This window comes from Dioscorea cayenensis, chromosome 17 (genome assembly GCF_009730915.1).
Source record: "Dioscorea cayenensis subsp. rotundata cultivar TDr96_F1 chromosome 17, TDr96_F1_v2_PseudoChromosome.rev07_lg8_w22 25.fasta, whole genome shotgun sequence".
In the NCBI taxonomy this organism is placed as follows: Eukaryota; Viridiplantae; Streptophyta; class Magnoliopsida; order Dioscoreales; family Dioscoreaceae; genus Dioscorea; species Dioscorea cayenensis.
The window spans coordinates 22,313,101-22,332,165 of NC_052487.1; the positions used below are offsets into that span (position 1 = coordinate 22,313,101).

Sequence of the window (19,065 nt, forward strand, 5' to 3'; positions counted from 1 at the left end):
GCTCCTTGATGGCCAAGAATCTTTTTAATTATCTCGGGCAAAACTCTATTTAGGTGGATTTTCTTTGTATGAAGTATGGAAATTACAATTTCTAGACTCGCCAAATTTCTTCGAATTGTTCCGCTTTTTTTCAAATGTTCGAGTATAACTGTTGCTCTCATAAAGTGAACCTGTGGATTAATTGTGCCAATCCCTCAACTACTTTTGTTCTCTATCATCCCCGGATGTTTGATGTGCCTATAGCCTACAAACCTGTTTACCTTAACATGAACATGGACTTTGAAAACATTCAAATTTTTTATTTTATGGCTAATTCTACTTGGAACATCCATGCTCATGAAATGTTATTTGGCATAGGTTGGGATTCCCTAGATCACTCATGGGAAAATCACCCCAGAGGAAGATAGCCACTGGATGTGGTTTTCCAAGACTAACATCAATAAGATTACAACTTCTGTGTACAATCATTTAAATAGCAGACATTCTGAAAATCAACATTAAAATGGTTAGTTTAAAATTTGGAAGCTGAAAGTGACTCCTAAGGCCTAAACGTTTATTTGTCTTAAGTTTCAAGGCAAGATTAAAACTTATGACTTATACCACATGAACATGGGTCCTCCTGATCATTGTGTGTTATGTGGTCTTGCCTTAGAACCAACGGATCATCTTCTCAGATCATGTATGAAAGCCAAATTGTTCGGAGGTTGGTGGAGTGAATTTATATTCTTACATAGCTAAACGTGATTGGTTGGATTATAATCAAAATGGAAATTCCCAAACAATTGCTTCACTGATAGCTGCCACTGTGTAATACATCTGGAAGGGCCGGTGTGATCTCATCTTCAAGAACAAAGCGCCAGATTTCTTCCAGATTGCTAAGAATGTAGTAGAGCATTTTAAAGAGTTCAAGTTGAATCGAGAAAAACACAAATTGATCAACTACTTCATTCAAAATCGGCCCAAACCGGGAACTTTGGGAATCTTTTCGGCAGCTTCCTGGAATGATGCAACAGGTAAGGATGGGTTTGGTGTTATCATTATTGACTCTAATGCTAAGGTGTTTTGTGCGGGGCCGTGTCCCACTGATATGGATGCAAGGATTGAATTGGAGTCCAAAGCTTTAACTTCCGCGTTTAAGATCGTAAGAGAAAAGGAAGAAAGATGCTCCGACATATATATCAGCTCAAAGGAACTCTGGAAGGTGATTCATGGACATGAAGATTCTTATCACTGGCGTCATTCCAATTGCATCTAAACAGTCCTCGACTCGGATCAATTTGATTCATCTGCCTTGGAACAAAATTATTATTGCTCTAGATGATCAAAGGATTAAAGCAATTCAGCTATCACTGTTTTGCATCAGGGAATGGAGAAATCAAAATGGCTTATGAAGATGCTTAATCAAGCTGGCTTCAATTCTTGATTTCTTAGTTTTTTTTTTCTTTAGTCTCTTTAGCTTGTCTAGTTTTCTTTCTGCTTTTGTTGTTTTTATGTTCTCTTCTTAATTGTAAGACTGCTCTTTGTTTTTAATAAATAACTACCCTGTAGCTCCTTCCCCTCCCTAAGAAACAAAAAACAAAAAAATAATCGTTTTTCCATCAGCCACGCTTCAGTATTAAAGTCGAGGCATAAGCATCTCGGACAGGACCCTTGATTGCTAATTGTGAATTTATGAGGCTTTCGGAAACCCTCATGAATAATCAGCTTTCAAAATTTCTGCAAGCGGCACAATTTTTTTTTTCTTTCAATTTTGTGAGTTAGTTTGTCCAAGATATGCTGAAGGCTGTTTTACCCCTTTATTTAATTAAAAAAAAAAACTTAATTTACCCCTGGGTTTAATTTTCAGAATGCAGCCATCCTTTTCACCTAAACAGTGTCTTTACCGCTGGGTTACCATATTACGACAGGAGAAAGTGAAGTTATAGAAGTAGCAATAATGCGATCACAAGTAGAAAGCCATATATACTATAGTTTACAAGTTGCATGCTCCTGTGCGGACATACGCCACCCATCGATCATAGATTCATATAGATACTGCCAGAAGGGGCGGGCCATGTACTTGATGTCCTAGTGGGCGGCTATCATCAATTAAATGAGACTGGAATGGGGTCCCTCTTCTCCGAGTGACTTTGATGGAGATTCATGTATTTCCTTATGGCCACCAAGTTTCTATTTTTCTTGTTTGTTATCAAGCCTGTAGCAATTGATTTCCCATCCCACACAAAGAGTATCCTCATTCTCCTTCACACAAATACAACAACACAATGTAATGGACATGGGAATTGACATGGAGATCTGGGATGGGACCAGTCCCACGTGCAATTCTACTAAACAATCGTGGGCATTTTAACTGGTATCCATGTCAGATTTTGCCAAAAACGAACAGACGCTACTATGCCTCCTCTTGTTGCCTGCGCATATGCATCTGTCACAATAACGTAGTGAGACTGTGAGATGGTAGAAGTAATTAGAAGTTCTGTCATGGCACACGTAATTTGCTTTACAATTTGGATACTCTGTTCTCAAACAGAGTAATACAATGACCCTTTGGTTTTGGAATAAAAACATCTGTGGAGAACATGGTGAAACAACCTGCTGGGAAGAAGATTTAGGAAGGAAAAAGCGAGAAAAAAAAAAATTTCAGAGGGAGTGCTTGCGAAAAGTAAACGAGCGCTGACGGTGCAACGGTGTAATATCACATCAAGATGGTGAGGATGCGGTAGTTTCTGCAACTGTGACTTTAATTAACCGGGACCAGGCGGCACCGAGTAAAGTCTGACTGACCAATGCGGTATGTCGGCTGCAAAGGCGTGGTTTGGAAATCCAATGAGTTATCGCCAACTGGATGATTCACGTGCCCAAAGCCAAGCACGTTGGACCGTCCCCCCATGGCGTCTATGTTAATGTTATCAATATCTGGTACGGAGGCTATATATATATATATATATATATATGAAATCCATTCTGCTTACCGATATCAGGGCCTGGCAGGGCTGGGCAGCGAGAATGCTCCTCCGTAGCACTTCTTCCCCTCTCCTTAACTCGTGGCTCCCTTCTTCTTGTTCTTCTTTATCTTGTCCTTGCTCCTCAAAGGAAGCCCATCATGAGAGCTTCGGCGTCTCGGCAGAAGTGGTGGCGATCCCCAGAGCCCCAAGGAGGCCTGTGATAACCCATGCTCTATCTGACCCCGACCTATCGGATCTCTCTGCACCAGTTGCTACGGTGAGAAAGAGAAGGCCTTTGACGGCTTCCCACAAGGACGAGGCTAGTCCTCGCCAAACTCATGACCAAGACATCACCCATTGTATCGCAGGCAAGAGCCCTCGTTCCTCGCTCCTACTCTCCTCCTCCGGCCTCGTGGATGCCACATCTTTCCCTTCTTTCAAGTCTGGTGTCCATCATGACTCAATCCTCAGTAATGGCTTTGCCGGCGAGGGCGGTGGTGGCAGTGGGAATGGTTATCTCGGCTTCTCTGCGGAACGCAATGAGGACGACGAGGATGGGAAAAAAGATGGCAGCACCACAGTCACAGATGCCTATTATCAGAAGATGATTCAAGCCAACCCCGGGAACTCCCTCATCGTCGGGAATTATGCCAAGTTCTTGAAAGAGGTGTCCATTTCTTATTTCCTTCTCAACAGCCAGCGATACCGATTTATCAATCATGAACTATGCCAAATTCAATCTCCAGTAAGACTAATGGAACCCGATCCCAGACGGCTAACCTCTGAAAATTGTGAGTGCAGGTCCATGGCGACCTTCTAAAAGCTCAGGAATACTGTGAACGGGCACTTATGGAGAATCAGAGAGACGCCACCATTCTCGCCTTCTATGCAGACCTGATCTGGCAGTCCAACAGGGATGCCCAGAGAGCGAAGCTTTATTTCGACCAAGCTGTGCAAGCAGCTCCACAGGACTGGTACGCATTCCCCCCTTCTTCATCGCATCATACATGCATAATGACTTCAATATTTTTTGTCATGTTAATTATATACAGTAGCAGATACAACTAACTTTTCCTTCATTTGTTGGATTGAGTTCTTCAGCTAACCTATCGAGTATTTTGTTGTCTGTGCAGCTATATAATGGCTTCTTATGCTCGATTTCTGTGGGACGCCGAGGAGGATGTTGGAGGAACAGGAGATGTAGAGAGAAACAGGACACTGCCGCCCATGCACCCCGATGCAGTCCCACCTTCAATTGCTGCAGCTTTCTAAGCGTTGGATTCGTGGTTTTTTTTTCATGCTGCTCTCATGACTGCTCTGTGATTTTGCAAATAACTATTAACCATTGTCCAGTTTTTCATTTCCAAGCTTCTTTCTTCAGTGGTTCAACACTTTATATATATATATATATATATATTTAGACCAGTTTACCAAAATGGCACCAAACCACATGGGATCCTGAGATATTTTTGTATAAGACATTCCGACGGTGGAGTCAAGGCGAGCACCAGGCTTCCCACGCATAATTGACAGATTTCTTCTCCTTTTCTGTCCTTCATGGGAGAATCCAAATGTTGTCACAATGAAGTTGGGTCGTTTAGACCATCTATACTGCTTTTGATCTCATATAAATCAATCTTGGCACAGTGGAAGCCAGCATTTAATCATATGAACATTGATATAATTTGATTTTCATCAATCAAGAGCAATGACATGATATACTTGGTCCATCCACTCCCAAAACTCGTATATAAGTCGCTTAGTTATACCATCTAACCATAACATAGACCACTAACAAAAGACAAGCTCTAGCACAAGACACGCCCTCACCAGCTTGCTTATATAGCCAAAAGCCAAATATTTTTAGAAGGGATTAAATAATTATAAGCCCACTCAGAAGTCTCATTTTTGACCTCCAACTTCCACAGATTCTACCACTTCAGCCTCGGGCGTCACCTTATTCGCAGATCCGCAATGTACTCCTGGAGAGCCATATTCCTGGGAGATGGGGGATCCAGCAGCCCATTTACCACCCAGAGCCGTGCCCATCATTTCATATATCTTCCCACTGAGTTCTGCTGGGTTTTCAGGCTGAAAAACACAACCAAACAAACATCAGCACAAGGAAAATATTAAATGGTACGTCAGCAAGAGTGAACTCAGAGAACCATGAACTAATGTTTTCATCCATCCATAGCCCGTGAACTATATATCTCAACAAGGGAACATGGCTTAGAGAAAACAGACCTTCGATTTTCCCTCTGTGCAATATAACTTGCTTTTTAATTTCCTTCCTCACACATCTCATAGATAAAATTACAATTTTAACTTTTTTACTTATTTTTTATCATCACAATCTCACTCATCAAGCTTCCCCTGGCCGGCCAAGGTCACCCAGAGAAAACACCAGGGCTCCCCCTGGAGAGCTCGCATGGGACAAGCTCACTGTACAAACCTTGCCTTGGTCTTGGCAAGCTTGACCCGCCCTCAGGAGCTCCCAATGACCGGTTAGCTTTCCCAGGCCCCAGGGAGCTCCCTGCAGCTGGCTCACCCCAGCCCAGGGCTGGTTGGGTGAGCTCCACCTGATCCCAGGTAACTCACCAGCCAATGCCCCTGGGCGCTCCTGGGAGCTGGCACCCTGGGGCTGGCCAGGCTCCCCCTGGCCTGGGGAAATCGCCAGGCCAAGGTAAGACGCCCAGAGAGCTCCTCAGGAGGGTTGGGGGGAGGCACTGAGCCCAGCCCTCAGGAACTCTTCCTGATGCTCCTCGGAGCTGGCACCCTGGGGCTGACCAGGCTCCCCCTGGCCTGGGGAAATCGCCAGGCCAAGGCAGATGCCCGGAGAGCTCCTCAAGAGGGCTGGGGGGAAGGCGCTGGGCCTGGCTCACCTAGCCCTCAGGAACTCTTCCTGACACCAGTGACCCATGGCGAGTCCCTGAGCCCGGCTTTCCACCAGTGAGCTCACCAGCAGGGGATAAGTGAAGAAGGTGAAAATGGTAAAACAGTAACGTTAATAAATATAATTAAATTTAAAACATAAGACGGATTACTTACAAATCAGGTAACGTATTAATGTAATATACAGAACTTTTTAGGTAGGTGAAAAATTGGGAGGTTTTGGTCAAGTGGAACTTATGTAAGAACCCCATGGTCCTTTCACCCCGGGCTTAAATAATTGCAATTCCAGGAATAGTGGGAATAGTGGATCAACCTACTGGTATACGCTCCTTTTAGTAAAGGCGATCTTGTGCCTGATGCTAAAACTTCTGGAGAAAATTAATTAACATAACTGATGCCAATCCCATATCAGCATGGCATGAAAAATGCTAAGGTAAGACTTTCCCTGATTCTTGGGCTTTATGCCAAAAATTGCAACAAGGAATAGCACAAAAACTTACAGTGAAGCCACTTGATATTAAAGCAGTATCATATAATAAATCAATAGCTCTCAGAGCCTCCGGATCATCAGGGGACGTCCTGCCTGCAATCTGCATTACAGCATTCATGAAAAACATATAAGTGGCATCCATTTCCAAATCACCCCTAGATTAGCAATGAAAATACAATAGCTAAGACCTTCTCATGTGCATATTTAACTTAAAATGAAAAAATAAAATAAAATAAAAAAATCACAGAAATACATATGCACCCCGACTAGTCAGTGAAAATATCAAATGGGCCCATGTACACCATTAACATGGGTGCATATTTAGGTTGTTATCAGAAGCCTGCATTAGGCATATGCCCTAGAAGACAGTGAAAAACAGAAGCATACAGCATGGGAAATACTGCAATTCAAAAGGTTAGCTTACATTTAAGTTTTTTATGATTGGATGCTCTGGGTTAATCTCAAACACCCTCCTAGCTCTCATGAATTCTAAACTAGATGTATCACCAAGAGTTTGTGCCCTCATCAACCTGCATAAAACAGCAGCAGCTAGTAAATAATTGTCCACAGAAAACAAAAGTTGAAAGTAAGAAAGTTTACCTCTCCATATTGGCAGACCACCCAAATTTCCCAGATACAAGGACACATGGTGAGGAGCTGAGACGGTAGGAAACCTGAACACTGGCAACCTTGTCACCCAACCTCTTCTTGATCCAGTCACAGGTTTGGCCAAATTCCTGCTTGATTTCCTTTTCTTTCTCTTCATTCTTGTCACCTTCCAGAAATAACATGCAAAAAATAAGCATATCTTTTAAGTTGCGGCTAATGATTCAAACAAAAAGTTGACAGAGCTAGACAGACAATTGGTAAGAACAATAAAGTAACAACAAAGAACAGGAAAAGAAAAGGACCAGATTACTATAAGAGTAGCTACCATATAAGGCCAACATCATATTAAAACAAAGCATTTGTCACTAGGCACCAACACCATCACATCAGGATTTTTAACACTAAAGAAAGAAAAGCAGCAACTAACCCAAATCCAAGTCCTCCTTGCTGATATCAACAAAATTCTTATCCTTGTAGGACTTTAGATTTTGGATGGCAACCTCATCCATAGGATCCACCAAAAATAGGACCTAAAGAGAATAATTAACAGACTAACATCAATAACTCTACTAGATCTATGATTAACAGGAGAGAAGAAAGAAACAAGACAGAAGAGGCAACCTAATCGCTCAAAGCCATACATAAAACCTGCAAGGAAAGAATTACCTCATAGTCCTTTTCAATAAGTCTCTCCAGGAAAGGGGTATTCCTCGCACTAGTTAAGCTGTCTGCCGCAATAAAGTAGATATCCTTCTGGTCTACCTTCATGTTCTCTACATATTCATCCAAGCTAATTAACTCATTCTCACTCTGGGATGAAAAGAAACGAAGCAATGGGGCAATTCTTTTATGGTTTGAATGATCTTCAATGCAACCGAGCTTCAAGTTTTTACCAAAATTCTCCCAAAACTTCTCATAATCCTACAATAATAAAAATAATTATAATCAATGTATAACCTTTTCATAAAAGGATTAAACCAGCAACACTAAGAACATTTTGGAGTTAAATATAACATACATAAATTAGACGTATCTTACATCTCTATTTTCACTGAGTGAAATTCCCAGTATCATATCAAAGGCCTTGCGAACTAAGCGTTTCCTCATGATTCGCACCTATTACAAGATTCACATTGATGGTTTAGTATACAGTGGTCACAGAACAAAACATATCAGAGAAGAATTGACACATAGGGAGAATTACGTACAATGCGACTTTCTTGGAGGATCTCCCGTGAAACATTAAGCGGCAGATCATTTGAATCGACAACACCTTTTACAAAGCTCAAGTATCTAGGGAACTAGTAACCAAAAACAAAACAATATCAGAAACTTCAAAATTAAAATTAAAGCTAATGCCAGTATCAATGAACGGATAAAAGCAATCTATTTACCAGTTCACCATCAAAGTCATCAGATATAAACACACGTTTAACATATAGCCTGATGTTCTTTGTCTTAAAGTTAACAATATCATCCTTCTTCACAGCAGGAACAAAAAGTATAGATCTAAATTCCACCTCACCCTGCAAACAGGAGAAAAGGTTATCACATGAGTTTAAGAAAAACACAAGAAGCACAAAAGGGCATGTTTGAACTAAAAATGTATTCCTTGTCATATATGAATTGTTAAAAAATAAATAATAAATAAGATTAAGATTCCATAGTATAAGTTTCAATTTGATGACGTTTGGAAATAACAATAGGTATGCTGTGTATGCATAATGGCACTTATTCTGAACTTAACCCTAAACCAATCCAGCAACAAAGTCAAAGCTTGTATGAGTTGTATCGCAAGAGCTGACCACAACTAAGTAGCTCGTTGTTGCATGGCTTAGAGAATAAGAAAGATTAAAGGGCAGAGATATTAAGATCTGTTCTAAAGCAGAAAAGTAGTAAGGATAGGTGGGCATACCTCTGTAGTGAAGTGCGAAGATGCCAGTGGATCCAAGTATTCATTGAAAGTTTTCTTGTAAAATTCATTGTACTCCTCTGTAGTGACATCTTTGGGATTACGAAGCTACAAAGAAATCCCATTCACAAAATAATGACAACCTTAGGCATAACGTATTGAAGAATCTCACAATAGACGTTACAAGATCAGAAGAATTAAAGCTCACCCATATTGGTTTTGTCTCATTAGTGAGTTCCCAATCCCAGTATTTTTCAATTACTTTCTTGGTTTTCTTCTTTCTCTGCAGTAAATCCAGACAGAACATAAATAGGAAAACATATAAAATAAACATATAATCACAGGCTGAAAGATGATTCACATAGTAAACATGCTGCATGTACCTCTGTAATAGCATCATCCCCCCCTTCTTTCTTGGCTTCAGCTGGATCCTCATCAACCTCAACCTGATTGATAGAAATTATAACATCTAAATAAAAATATGCAAATAGAGCTGCATTTTTTGGAGATGTAAAACAGACCTGATTGCCAAATTGCATCAAAAACAGAGAAACTGTCATTTATACCTCTTTTGTGAAGCCCTTCTCTTGCCAAGTGTAAATTGGAAAAGACACAAATTGCGAGTAGTTCTTCACAAGATTTTGAATTCTCTCCGGATGTGCAAATGCCTTGTCATCACGCTGAAAGGAACAAACAATTTACAAGAGTCTGAGCAACAGTACCTAGGACAATCCCAATGAGCCCCAGGACAACCAGGTTAAGGACTGTCATGAACCTTAAGGTATAGAGTAAGACGTGTTCCTCTCGGAATAAGTTTCTCTGGATCCGTCTCTTCACGGATTGTATACGAACTGGCGTTCGCCTCTCCTTCCCATACATACTGTTTATCAGATTTTGCACTCTTTGATGAAACAACTACCTGTCACTCATATGGCAAAGGCATAGTAAGAGGTTCTGACAAATTCTCATGTCACCACCCAAAAAACACTCAGCATATTTACAACATTTGAAACTAAGACATAAATTTGCATTAATTATTTGATCAGCTATATTTGAGCAAATGAAAGACAGCAGTGCATCTATATTAACCTTGTCGGAAACAAGGAATGCCGAATAAAAGCCAACACCAAATTGTCCAATTAAATTGCTGTCAACACCAGCCTCCTTACTGTCCTGTATAAAGCCTGGCATGTTAGCAGTTGTTTGTATGAATAAAATGATGCAATGGTAATGTCAGCAATTATTAGGACATAAAATATCAGCACACACCTTTAATGCCTTTAGGAACTTTGCAGTTCCACTTTGAGCAATGGTACCCAGGCAGTCAACAAGTTCTTGACGAGTCATGCCAATACCAGTATCTCTGGGGAAAACAACATGTTATTTTCACAAGGCCATTAACGAGCCAATAAACTGAAATTCCATGTTCATCTAAGACTGCAACTGCAGGAGAACTTACGTAATTGTTATTATCCCATTGTCTTTGTCAGTCTGTATGCGGATATCAAAGTCAACAGCTTCCTTCAAGAGTTCAGGTTCAGTGACACCCAAGAAACGCAGCTTGTCAAGAGCATCACTTGCATTACTGAAAATTGAAGGTGTGAAGATTAGATGGCCTTGAGAAATTGGGAAAAAATAAGTTTACACCAAAGAACATAGACATAAAACCAATTACCTCAAAAGCATACCTGCAAAATTCATATTTCAAACAGAAGAAATGATACATTTCTAACAAAAATAGAGTAGTAGGTAAGCACAAACATGATTCATCAATAAGCTAGAATTGGACAATTCATAAAATGTGAAGGCAATAAATTGGCCCTCATCACAGAAAAATATGTAAGCCCTGCATAAATTGTTCTACTAGAAGAATGTCCAGAAGCATATCTGAGAATCAAAAAACAATAGTCACAGTAATCATATTATCATTCCACGAATTGGTAAACAAGATGGTTATGGAGAGCAGCACAAACTGATTGACAAAATTTCAGCAAATATGAAAAGGCATAGCAAAAGAAGCACATCCACTAACCTAATCAACTCCCGTAGGAAGACCTCCTTGTTGCTATACAAGCTGTGGACTATGAGATCCATGAGGCGACTAACCTGGCAGATGGCCAAAGCAAATTGCATCCAAATGAAGGTTTCAGATGTACCTCGTAGCAGTTAAAAAAAAAAGAAGAAGAAGAAGAAGAAGAAGAAAATGCAGCCAACATACCTCAGCCTGATACTCAAATTTCTCACACGAAGGATCAGACGTGTCAACTGCCGCAGCAGTTGTTTCACTGCAGTGGCCAAGAAGATTGTTAACAAGTGGATTAAGCCACGTTTTATGTATTGCAGTTCTGGTTTTGGGTGCAGATAAAATTGAGAACCATCTGCCAGAGAGCAGAGGGACCTTGTTTTCACATCCAGCAGCCTATAGGAGTAAACAAGGATAAGTAGGACAAACATAGCAAATCTATTATAAGAATAGGTTGCTTGAAACAACACTACATTATATATTTGTGCGTGTGTGCAGCATCAAGGAAAAAAAACATCATATTTTGAAATTTGAAGAATGCCTGCGCCAGTCTGGAAAAGTAAATGAAGACCGATACGCTATTGCATCTTTCAAATTCTAAGTTTCAAGGCAAGAACAAATTAACGACTTCAACACTAAACCCTAGATTACAAATACATACTTAGAGAAGCGGATGTAGTCACCAATCAGAAAACTCTTATGAGTGAATAATTTTAATACACAAGCCCAAAGAATAGAAACATATATCCAGGCTATAACAGCCAGCAAAGAAATCTTACTTCAAAAGAAATAGGATGGTTAGACATTCCATAAAAATATGGCAAAGCGAGATAGGAAATGACGAAATACCAGTTGGGCTCCCTTTTTTCACCACCTCCATCGCAGGGTTAAACGAAAAAGAGAGATATTCTGATTGGATAGGATATTACCTGGTAAGCGGCAGCAGCAGGAGAGGATGAAGGAGCGGAGAAGCCCGGCCATCGTACACCAGCGGTGGAGCGCACCACCGCAGTGACCGATCGCCTCCAACCCCCTGCCACGATCATCCCTCGTGTTGTAGGGCTTTCGAATAGGTGGAGGCGGTTTCTGAATGAACTAACGGGGGGCCGATGGGTGGGTTTTGTTAGGGTTTATGGGGGATAACAGGGCTGGAGAGAAGATTCTAGAGCATTGGGGAGCCTTCGTCACGAAAACATCAAAATAATAATAATAATAATAATAATAATAATAATAATAATAATAATAATAATAATGTTTAATTAACGTACAGAACCTGTAATAATGTACTTTCTGCATTTTAGTCTTTCTGATATTTTTAAGTATAATTAAGTCCTCATATTTAGTCGAATTGGGTCGTTCTAGTCCACAAAAATATTTTTAGGTATAATTAACTCCTTACAATTTACACTTGCTCATCTACATAGCGGACTAAAATGACCTAATGCAACTAAATATAAGGACTTAATTGTACCTAAAAATATTGCAAAGACTAAAAAGACAGAAAATACATAATTACATGGACATGTACAACAATTAAACCTAATAATAATAATAATAATTGAAATTTACCTTCCATTCAACTTGAACCCAAGACTGAGATAAGAAGCCCAATGTTGGGAATTGAGCTACACGAGGCCCAAACGCTTAAACATAGTCGGGCGTAGTGCAGAGGGACAAGGGGGAGGGGGCGACCGCCCACTGCCCCCGTCCCTTCGCCCCCTTATGTCCTCGTCCCTATGCCCCTCTCCCCTGCCCTGAGCGCACCGCTTCCGATGGCTATGGACGTCCGACTGGCGCACGAGCATTCCGAAGTCACGCGTGTCACGCACGCACCAACTCGTTTCCAAATCGTGACATGGAACTATATTTTTAATTTAATTTTTATATTTTAACCTTTAAACATTTGGGAAAATTATTTGAGACCTTTTAAATATCCCCTGCAGCCCTTTTGACAAATTGATATACTTTTTAGTCCTTACTTTTTAAAATTCATACTACTTCGTCCCTGCATTACTTTGCACCGTGAATATTTATGTTAATTCCACAATTGCCCTTGTTTTTTTTTGTGGGAAGAATGGCGCCAAGTCTTGTCAGTTATGGTTGTGTGTCCTCCCAGCCATGCATGAGAAGTTTGCTTTTATCATCTTCTTCTTCTTCTCCTTATTTACAGCAGACACCTCATCTTCTTCTTCTTCTTATTCTTCTTCTTATTCTTCTTCTTCTTCACTAGGGTTCATCTTGTTCTTGTTGGTTATTAGTGTTCTTTTACTTCCTTTTGTTGGTCTTGTTCTTTACGAGGGTTTTTCTTGTTCTTGTTGTTTACTAGTATCCCTTCTTGTTCTTCTCCTTCTCCTTCTTCTTCTTCGTTACTAGGGTTCTTGCATGTGCATGTGAAGCCAACAATAAAGTGACGGTAAGAAACCCTCGCGGAGGTGCTTGTTTTTCTTGATGTCACCCTCATTGGTGTAATTTTTTCCTTAATGTGTAGGCCTTGGATGGACACATTTCATGGTATTGCCTGATATAAGGGCGAGGGCTATGTGTTGCAGTTCATTGTTTTGACTGGATGGGAGCAAGTACTTGAGGAAATATGCGAACGATGAAATCTTGAAGCTTCTCGGGTGAGAGTGAAATATTTACTTCCGGATGAGCACAAGACAATATCTCCAATTAACTCTGAAAGTGACTTCTAACGGATGTGTTATATTCTCGCACATGTGACATTGGGTAGGAGCTTGTGTCGGTGATGCTCAACTTAATTAAGCCGCAAATAATCTTTGAAGAGTGAACGCTACAAAATCAATGGAAAAAAATAAGGATGAAGCAAACAAGAAATTTATTAAGTATAAATATTTAAATAAAAAACCATACCATAGCACATGCCGATTGGTCATATATCGGGCTATTTATTGATGAATAGTGAAGGTACTCCTTCATGTCCTTGTCGAGAACGAGTAGATGGTAGTGCTTGTGTCGCACAATTGGCATGAGCACTATTTCGACTATTGGGTAGTCATCTAATGCGGGGGCCAGCATGTTGTAAACACCATCGGATGAACGGGCTGCTCAGATAGAGCGAGTATCATTGGTCTAGTGATTATGTCTTCAAGGATTCTAATAACATCAGGACGAAGACGTCAACAACATCATCAGGCACAAGTTGCTTACCTTCTAGGAAAGCAAACATATGTGAACGGTATGTGTGCCCCCTTTCATTGATCCAAAAATTGGTTCTGATAATTAAAAATATGAAAACAATTAATATAGACATGCTTACGAATAATAACATCAATATTAAAAAGTTCATAAAACTTGTAAATGTTTAGCTCTGAATATAACCAACAAAGTAGGATACCGTGCAGATCCAAACAATTGAACACAACACCACAAATACTATTAACAATTATGAAACACTAACCAGCTATACCTATATTAATTATTTCTATAGAACCTTAAATCAAAAGGCATGTCATGCATAATGGACAGACATGTATCATGAAAACAAAAGCTTACTTGTCTATGCGAGAATTTAGGAAAACAGACACAGTCAGCTGTTGTATCTTGTCAAGGCGTGTAAACCCTATAGGCCGTTTGTTTGGAGGAATGAAATTACACGTGTTGCACATACAAATTGCATTATTATCATCATGCATTTAGATAGTATTCATGCATTTTTCCTAGTCTTTATTATTATTTTCCCCTTCTTTTTGTACAAACTACTCTTTCTAGTTGTTTTAATTATAGAAAGCATGAATTGAAACAGGAGACTGGGGAAATCCACAACCTGCCTGTGTACTATGAGAAGTACACGTGGATCGTAGAAGTGGGTCGGGGCCCGACTTCTATCTTTTTGGATATAAAAGGATCGGAATGGACTTCGAGGGCAACAAGGAAGGTCGGGAGAAAAAAGTGGGTCAAGGGTGGAAAGGGAAAAAAAGGAAGATCTGAAGACCTGGAGAGAGTTGAAGAAGGGAGGAGAGCTGGAAATTGAAGATAAAACCTTGTAGACATCATAGGGAGTCTTCTCAGCTTGTTGTGCTGCTTTCTGCAGACTTTCTTCTCTTCCTATCTTTTTCTTTGTAACTGAGATGGTGTGTGAGTAGAACTCTTCTTAGGTTTGGGATTAGCCCGAGGTGTTATGTGTTTGATGTGTTGATACATTTTGTATAGATCTTTTATGCTTAATGGTAGATTTCTTGAGTTGATTTCTGATTTGTGTCAAAGCTTGTGATTGTGAAAACATTGCTTGCTATCTTAGAGATCTAGGTTAACTGAAAGGATAACCTGGGTCTTGGAACCTCATTAATCACCCTGAACCTGCTGAAAGGCAATTCTTGAGGGCTCATTGCTTAATCACTGTTTTTATTCAGGTTTTGAGAATGGTTTATCTACCACGAAAGTAGGAGGTAGCCTTGATCAAGCCTAACTTGTTATCTCTTGAAAGAGAGTGACAAGTAGCTTAGGATTAATGCCCTTCAAGAGATCTGCCCAAATCTAGTTTAGATCCAGCACATCATTCATGTTATACCTTGTGGTGAGTTCCCAAACCTAAGTCTATTTTAATCTGAAGAAAGATCCACAACCCTGTGTTCCTTCAGCCTTGATTGTGTTTTATTCCATGCTTTTTGTTATTCCTAAATCCTACCTTTTTAATTGTCTAGATAATCTCTTGTTGCAATAGATTGGTAATCAATACTTGGTCCTCATGGGATCGATACTTATTTACTACTTGGCAAAACCGTGCGCTTGCGGTTGTGCAACAACACGTGACGCCTTAACTGTATTCTCGGCTACAACGTCACCACATTGGATGATTTCAGTTGATGTCAATCGAGGGGGGTCATTGTCAGAAACTGCTTCGGCATCTTTCAAGGATGCGAGAGACTCTATTATTTTCCCAACATCATCTATTATTTCGTTATTTGCTACATTTAACTCAGATGGTTTTTGTGTAGTTATCTTTGTCTCTTTTTCTTTTGGATCAATTTTATTTTTCTTCGGGGGCTTGGGCGCAGGGCATGCAGACTGTGCTACTCTTGACCTTGCAGCTCTTGTGACAGGCTTCTCATATTTGGTCTCGCTTTTTTCCTTCTGAACATGGGGTTCCTATGGTTTATTAGAAACTTTCTTAACCTTCTTCGGAGGTGGGTCAAAGTTGGCTTCTTCCGATTGAGCAGGGCTTGTCTTAGGGATTGTCTTGATTGCTTGTGATGACGCATCTTGATTTTCATCACGTGCGTCCACTCTTTCTTCAAGATTTTTGACCATTGTCCTAAGAGCTCTAATATCATTCAACAACATTAACTGAAATTTGTCACCTGCCATATTGTTGTCCTCGGGACTTGAGGACTGGGAATGCATGCCAATCTTCAATTAGGAAGACTCTAATTGTATAGGTTGCTGATCTTTGGTGTGAGAAGGTCTTTTCTTCACATGTTCCTTATCTTTGCCCTGTCTTGACTTACTAAAGCTTGATGCATGAGGGCTGGTAGATGCCTTGGCAACAACTATTTGACTGATCTGTGCTCCACTTTGTCTAGAACCAATGAACTCAAATTCAGTTTGGCTTACTGGAGTCAATTCAAAGAACTTATAGGGAACAACAAGTATTAGCAACAAAAAAAAAAAAAAGAAAGGGTTCGACAATATCAACATATGAAACATGAACAAATTGTCAAGTATTTGAAAATGAAAGTATAAAAACCTACATGGTTTCTGAAATAAATGAATGTTTATACAAAACTATAAACACTTCATCAAACTCTCAAATGGTTATTGTGTTTTATAAAGATATATTCTATACCTTATAACATAAAGCAATTTTATAAACACAATCATTAAATGTTGACCATTTACAGTCCATTATGCATGAATTAAATGCTGGAATAGCAACTCCTATGAGTAATTCCAATCTAACATAAGTAAAATAATTATTTACCTGGCTTCCTTCCAGAGACTCAACCAAGACAGTCGCACCAGCTTGTTTCATGTAGCTATTTTGGCCATAGCAGAGAATTCGTGTTGTTTTTCCAAACCTCAATTTCTTCCTTGTTCCTGTTACCTCATAAAACCAAAGATTCAAAGCAATAACACATTTCTTTAGATATCCTGTCCTTATTGTCTTTCCAAAACACCTGAGCTTCACTCGTGTGGCTGTACTAGGCACATCCTCCATGAGCCATTTGTGAGTGGCTTGTGCCCATGCATACTGATTCAACTTTGATAGGTCATCCACATAGTGTGCTAACCACGAAGGTACTAAACATGTGGTGGTCGGGAAGAGCAAATTGCCCAGAATGTACACCAATAGTAACTTAATAAAACTTTTCTCCTTCTTGGCTTCTTTTTCCTCTACTAACTTTATTAAAGTTCTGACTTGGCAGTCCCTATCTGGGTAACTGCCTTTGTGAAGTACTCCTCCTAAAGTACGCAGCGTTCCTTTCTCTTTTTGAAATTTATGGCATCACCATCACAATGTAACCCTAGTATTAACGCTACATCCTCTAGCCTAAATTGCAAATAACTATTACCTAGCTTGAACATTTTTGTTCTTCCATCAAACACTTGCATAAGCATATCCAGTACAGGTCATTCTTGTGTTATGGGCTCCAAGTCCATGAAATGGCTAAAAGGTGTCCGTCGGAGTATTTCCCAGTGTTTGCGTGTCATCTTCTCTCTCAAATCCCTTATGGTAGACACTATTGGTGCCAAGAAACATTGTCCATTCACATAATTTATAGACTTCTTGGCCATCTTCCTCTTACATGCACAACCAAAACATTTGATTTCAGTTCACACATTGAAAATGGTGCTAATTACATTACTAGAGTATTGAATCGAGCATTCATTATGTCATTGCCTGAAATTAAATTATAAGTAGCAAATTTGGAAAGTAAACAAAGAGCATATAACTACATATTAAAAATTAATTGTAAATGTTTTACATTATGTTGAACATGAATGGGAATTTTCAGTGTAAAAATAGTAAAAATAATCACAGTCGCGTGAAACAAAAGAACATTCCTAGATTCCATCATTCAAATACAAAAATTGAAGACAACAACTCCACATTTACACTGAAAATTTTCAGAATTCCTATATTGTTCTAAACCCTAAGTACAAACTATATAAAAATAAAAACAAATCAACAAACCTTTGCTTATCTCTTACTCAAATTAGGGCATAAAAAACTTTTTTTAACTAGTATTGCACAATCTTGAAACAAAAGAACATTCCCATATTCCATCATTCAAATACAAAAATTAAAGACAACTCCACATTTACACTGAAAATTTTCAGAATTCCTATATTGTTCTAAACCCTAAGTACAAACTATATAAAAATAAAAACAAATCAACAAACCTTTGCTTATCTCTTACTCAAATTAGGGCATAAAAAACTTTTTTAACTAGTATTGCACAATCTTGAACTTATTACAACAACCTTGAATGGCTTCAGGCCATCATACCTCTCAGCCTTGCTAATATAGAAATGTTCCACAGGTGCGCGGCTTCTTCTTTGCTATCTCTTAACGCAATCTTTTCCTCTTCCTACTTGTTCAACCCGCGACATAAGGTGCACGGAGAGAAGAGTAGAAGACCATCCTCCTCCACGGTGATGTTTTCCTCCCTCTGGTGATGTCTTTCTCTGGTGAGGCCAAGCTTTGGTGTTGCCTTTGAACTAGGGGAGAAGAGGGGTGATGGAATTGATGATGAGGGTTCTCGGGAGACGAACGATTTGATGGGCATTAATTAGATCACAGTTTCAAAAACTGTTTTTTTTTTTTTACAAACTTTCACAAGGGCAAATTTGTAACTTCACTCTCATTCTAACCTGGTAACACCTTTTTGGACTATAAAGTCCAATTATCAAAAAAGGAGGGACTTATTTGGGGATGTGAAGTAGTTCAGGGACTTTTTGATCAACTGACAACAATGGGGGGACTATTTGAACAGTTTCTCTAAACATTTTCTTAATCACATAAATGTTCAGCTTAATAAAGTTTAAATTTTTTAAATTACAAGTGTTGCCTAAATGTCACATCAGTTGTTAGGGGAAAAAACATCTTAAGAAAATTCTGAATAATTTTGTTAATACATATTTCAAGTGAGACACAATTTTTTTTTTTGAAAAGGTCGTGAGACAGTCAGACAGCTTTCAATAAATGTTTTTGGAATTTTCTTTTTATTTA

At 39.4% G+C, this 19,065-nt stretch overlaps 2 protein-coding genes across 2 annotated transcripts; one reads left to right on the forward strand and one right to left on the reverse strand.

The window, feature by feature from the left end:
* Positions 1-2,889: 2,889 nt before the first annotated feature.
* Positions 2,890-4,325, forward strand: LOC120280046. The gene is made up of 3 exons (XM_039286747.1): positions 2,890-3,612; positions 3,747-3,919; positions 4,079-4,325. The coding sequence occupies exons 1-3, from the start codon at positions 2,953-2,955 to the stop codon at positions 4,215-4,217; spliced, it is 972 nt and encodes a 323-aa protein (XP_039142681.1). The 5' UTR covers positions 2,890-2,952; the 3' UTR covers positions 4,218-4,325.
* Positions 4,326-4,626: 301 nt separating this feature from the next.
* Positions 4,627-12,021, reverse strand: LOC120280045 (heat shock protein 90-6, mitochondrial-like). The gene is made up of 20 exons (XM_039286745.1): positions 11,804-12,021; positions 11,070-11,270; positions 10,884-10,957; positions 10,311-10,436; positions 10,121-10,214; positions 9,941-10,024; positions 9,627-9,770; positions 9,418-9,531; positions 9,235-9,297; positions 9,060-9,134; positions 8,855-8,959; positions 8,334-8,465; positions 8,148-8,240; positions 7,978-8,055; positions 7,606-7,860; positions 7,367-7,469; positions 6,931-7,105; positions 6,755-6,860; positions 6,341-6,430; positions 4,627-5,036 (listed from the first exon to the last, which is right to left on the reverse strand). Exons 1-20 carry the CDS (start codon positions 11,918-11,920, stop codon positions 4,848-4,850), a joined length of 2,418 nt encoding a protein of 805 aa, XP_039142679.1. The 5' UTR covers positions 11,921-12,021; the 3' UTR covers positions 4,627-4,847.
* Between the last annotated feature and the right edge of the window lie 7,044 nt (positions 12,022-19,065).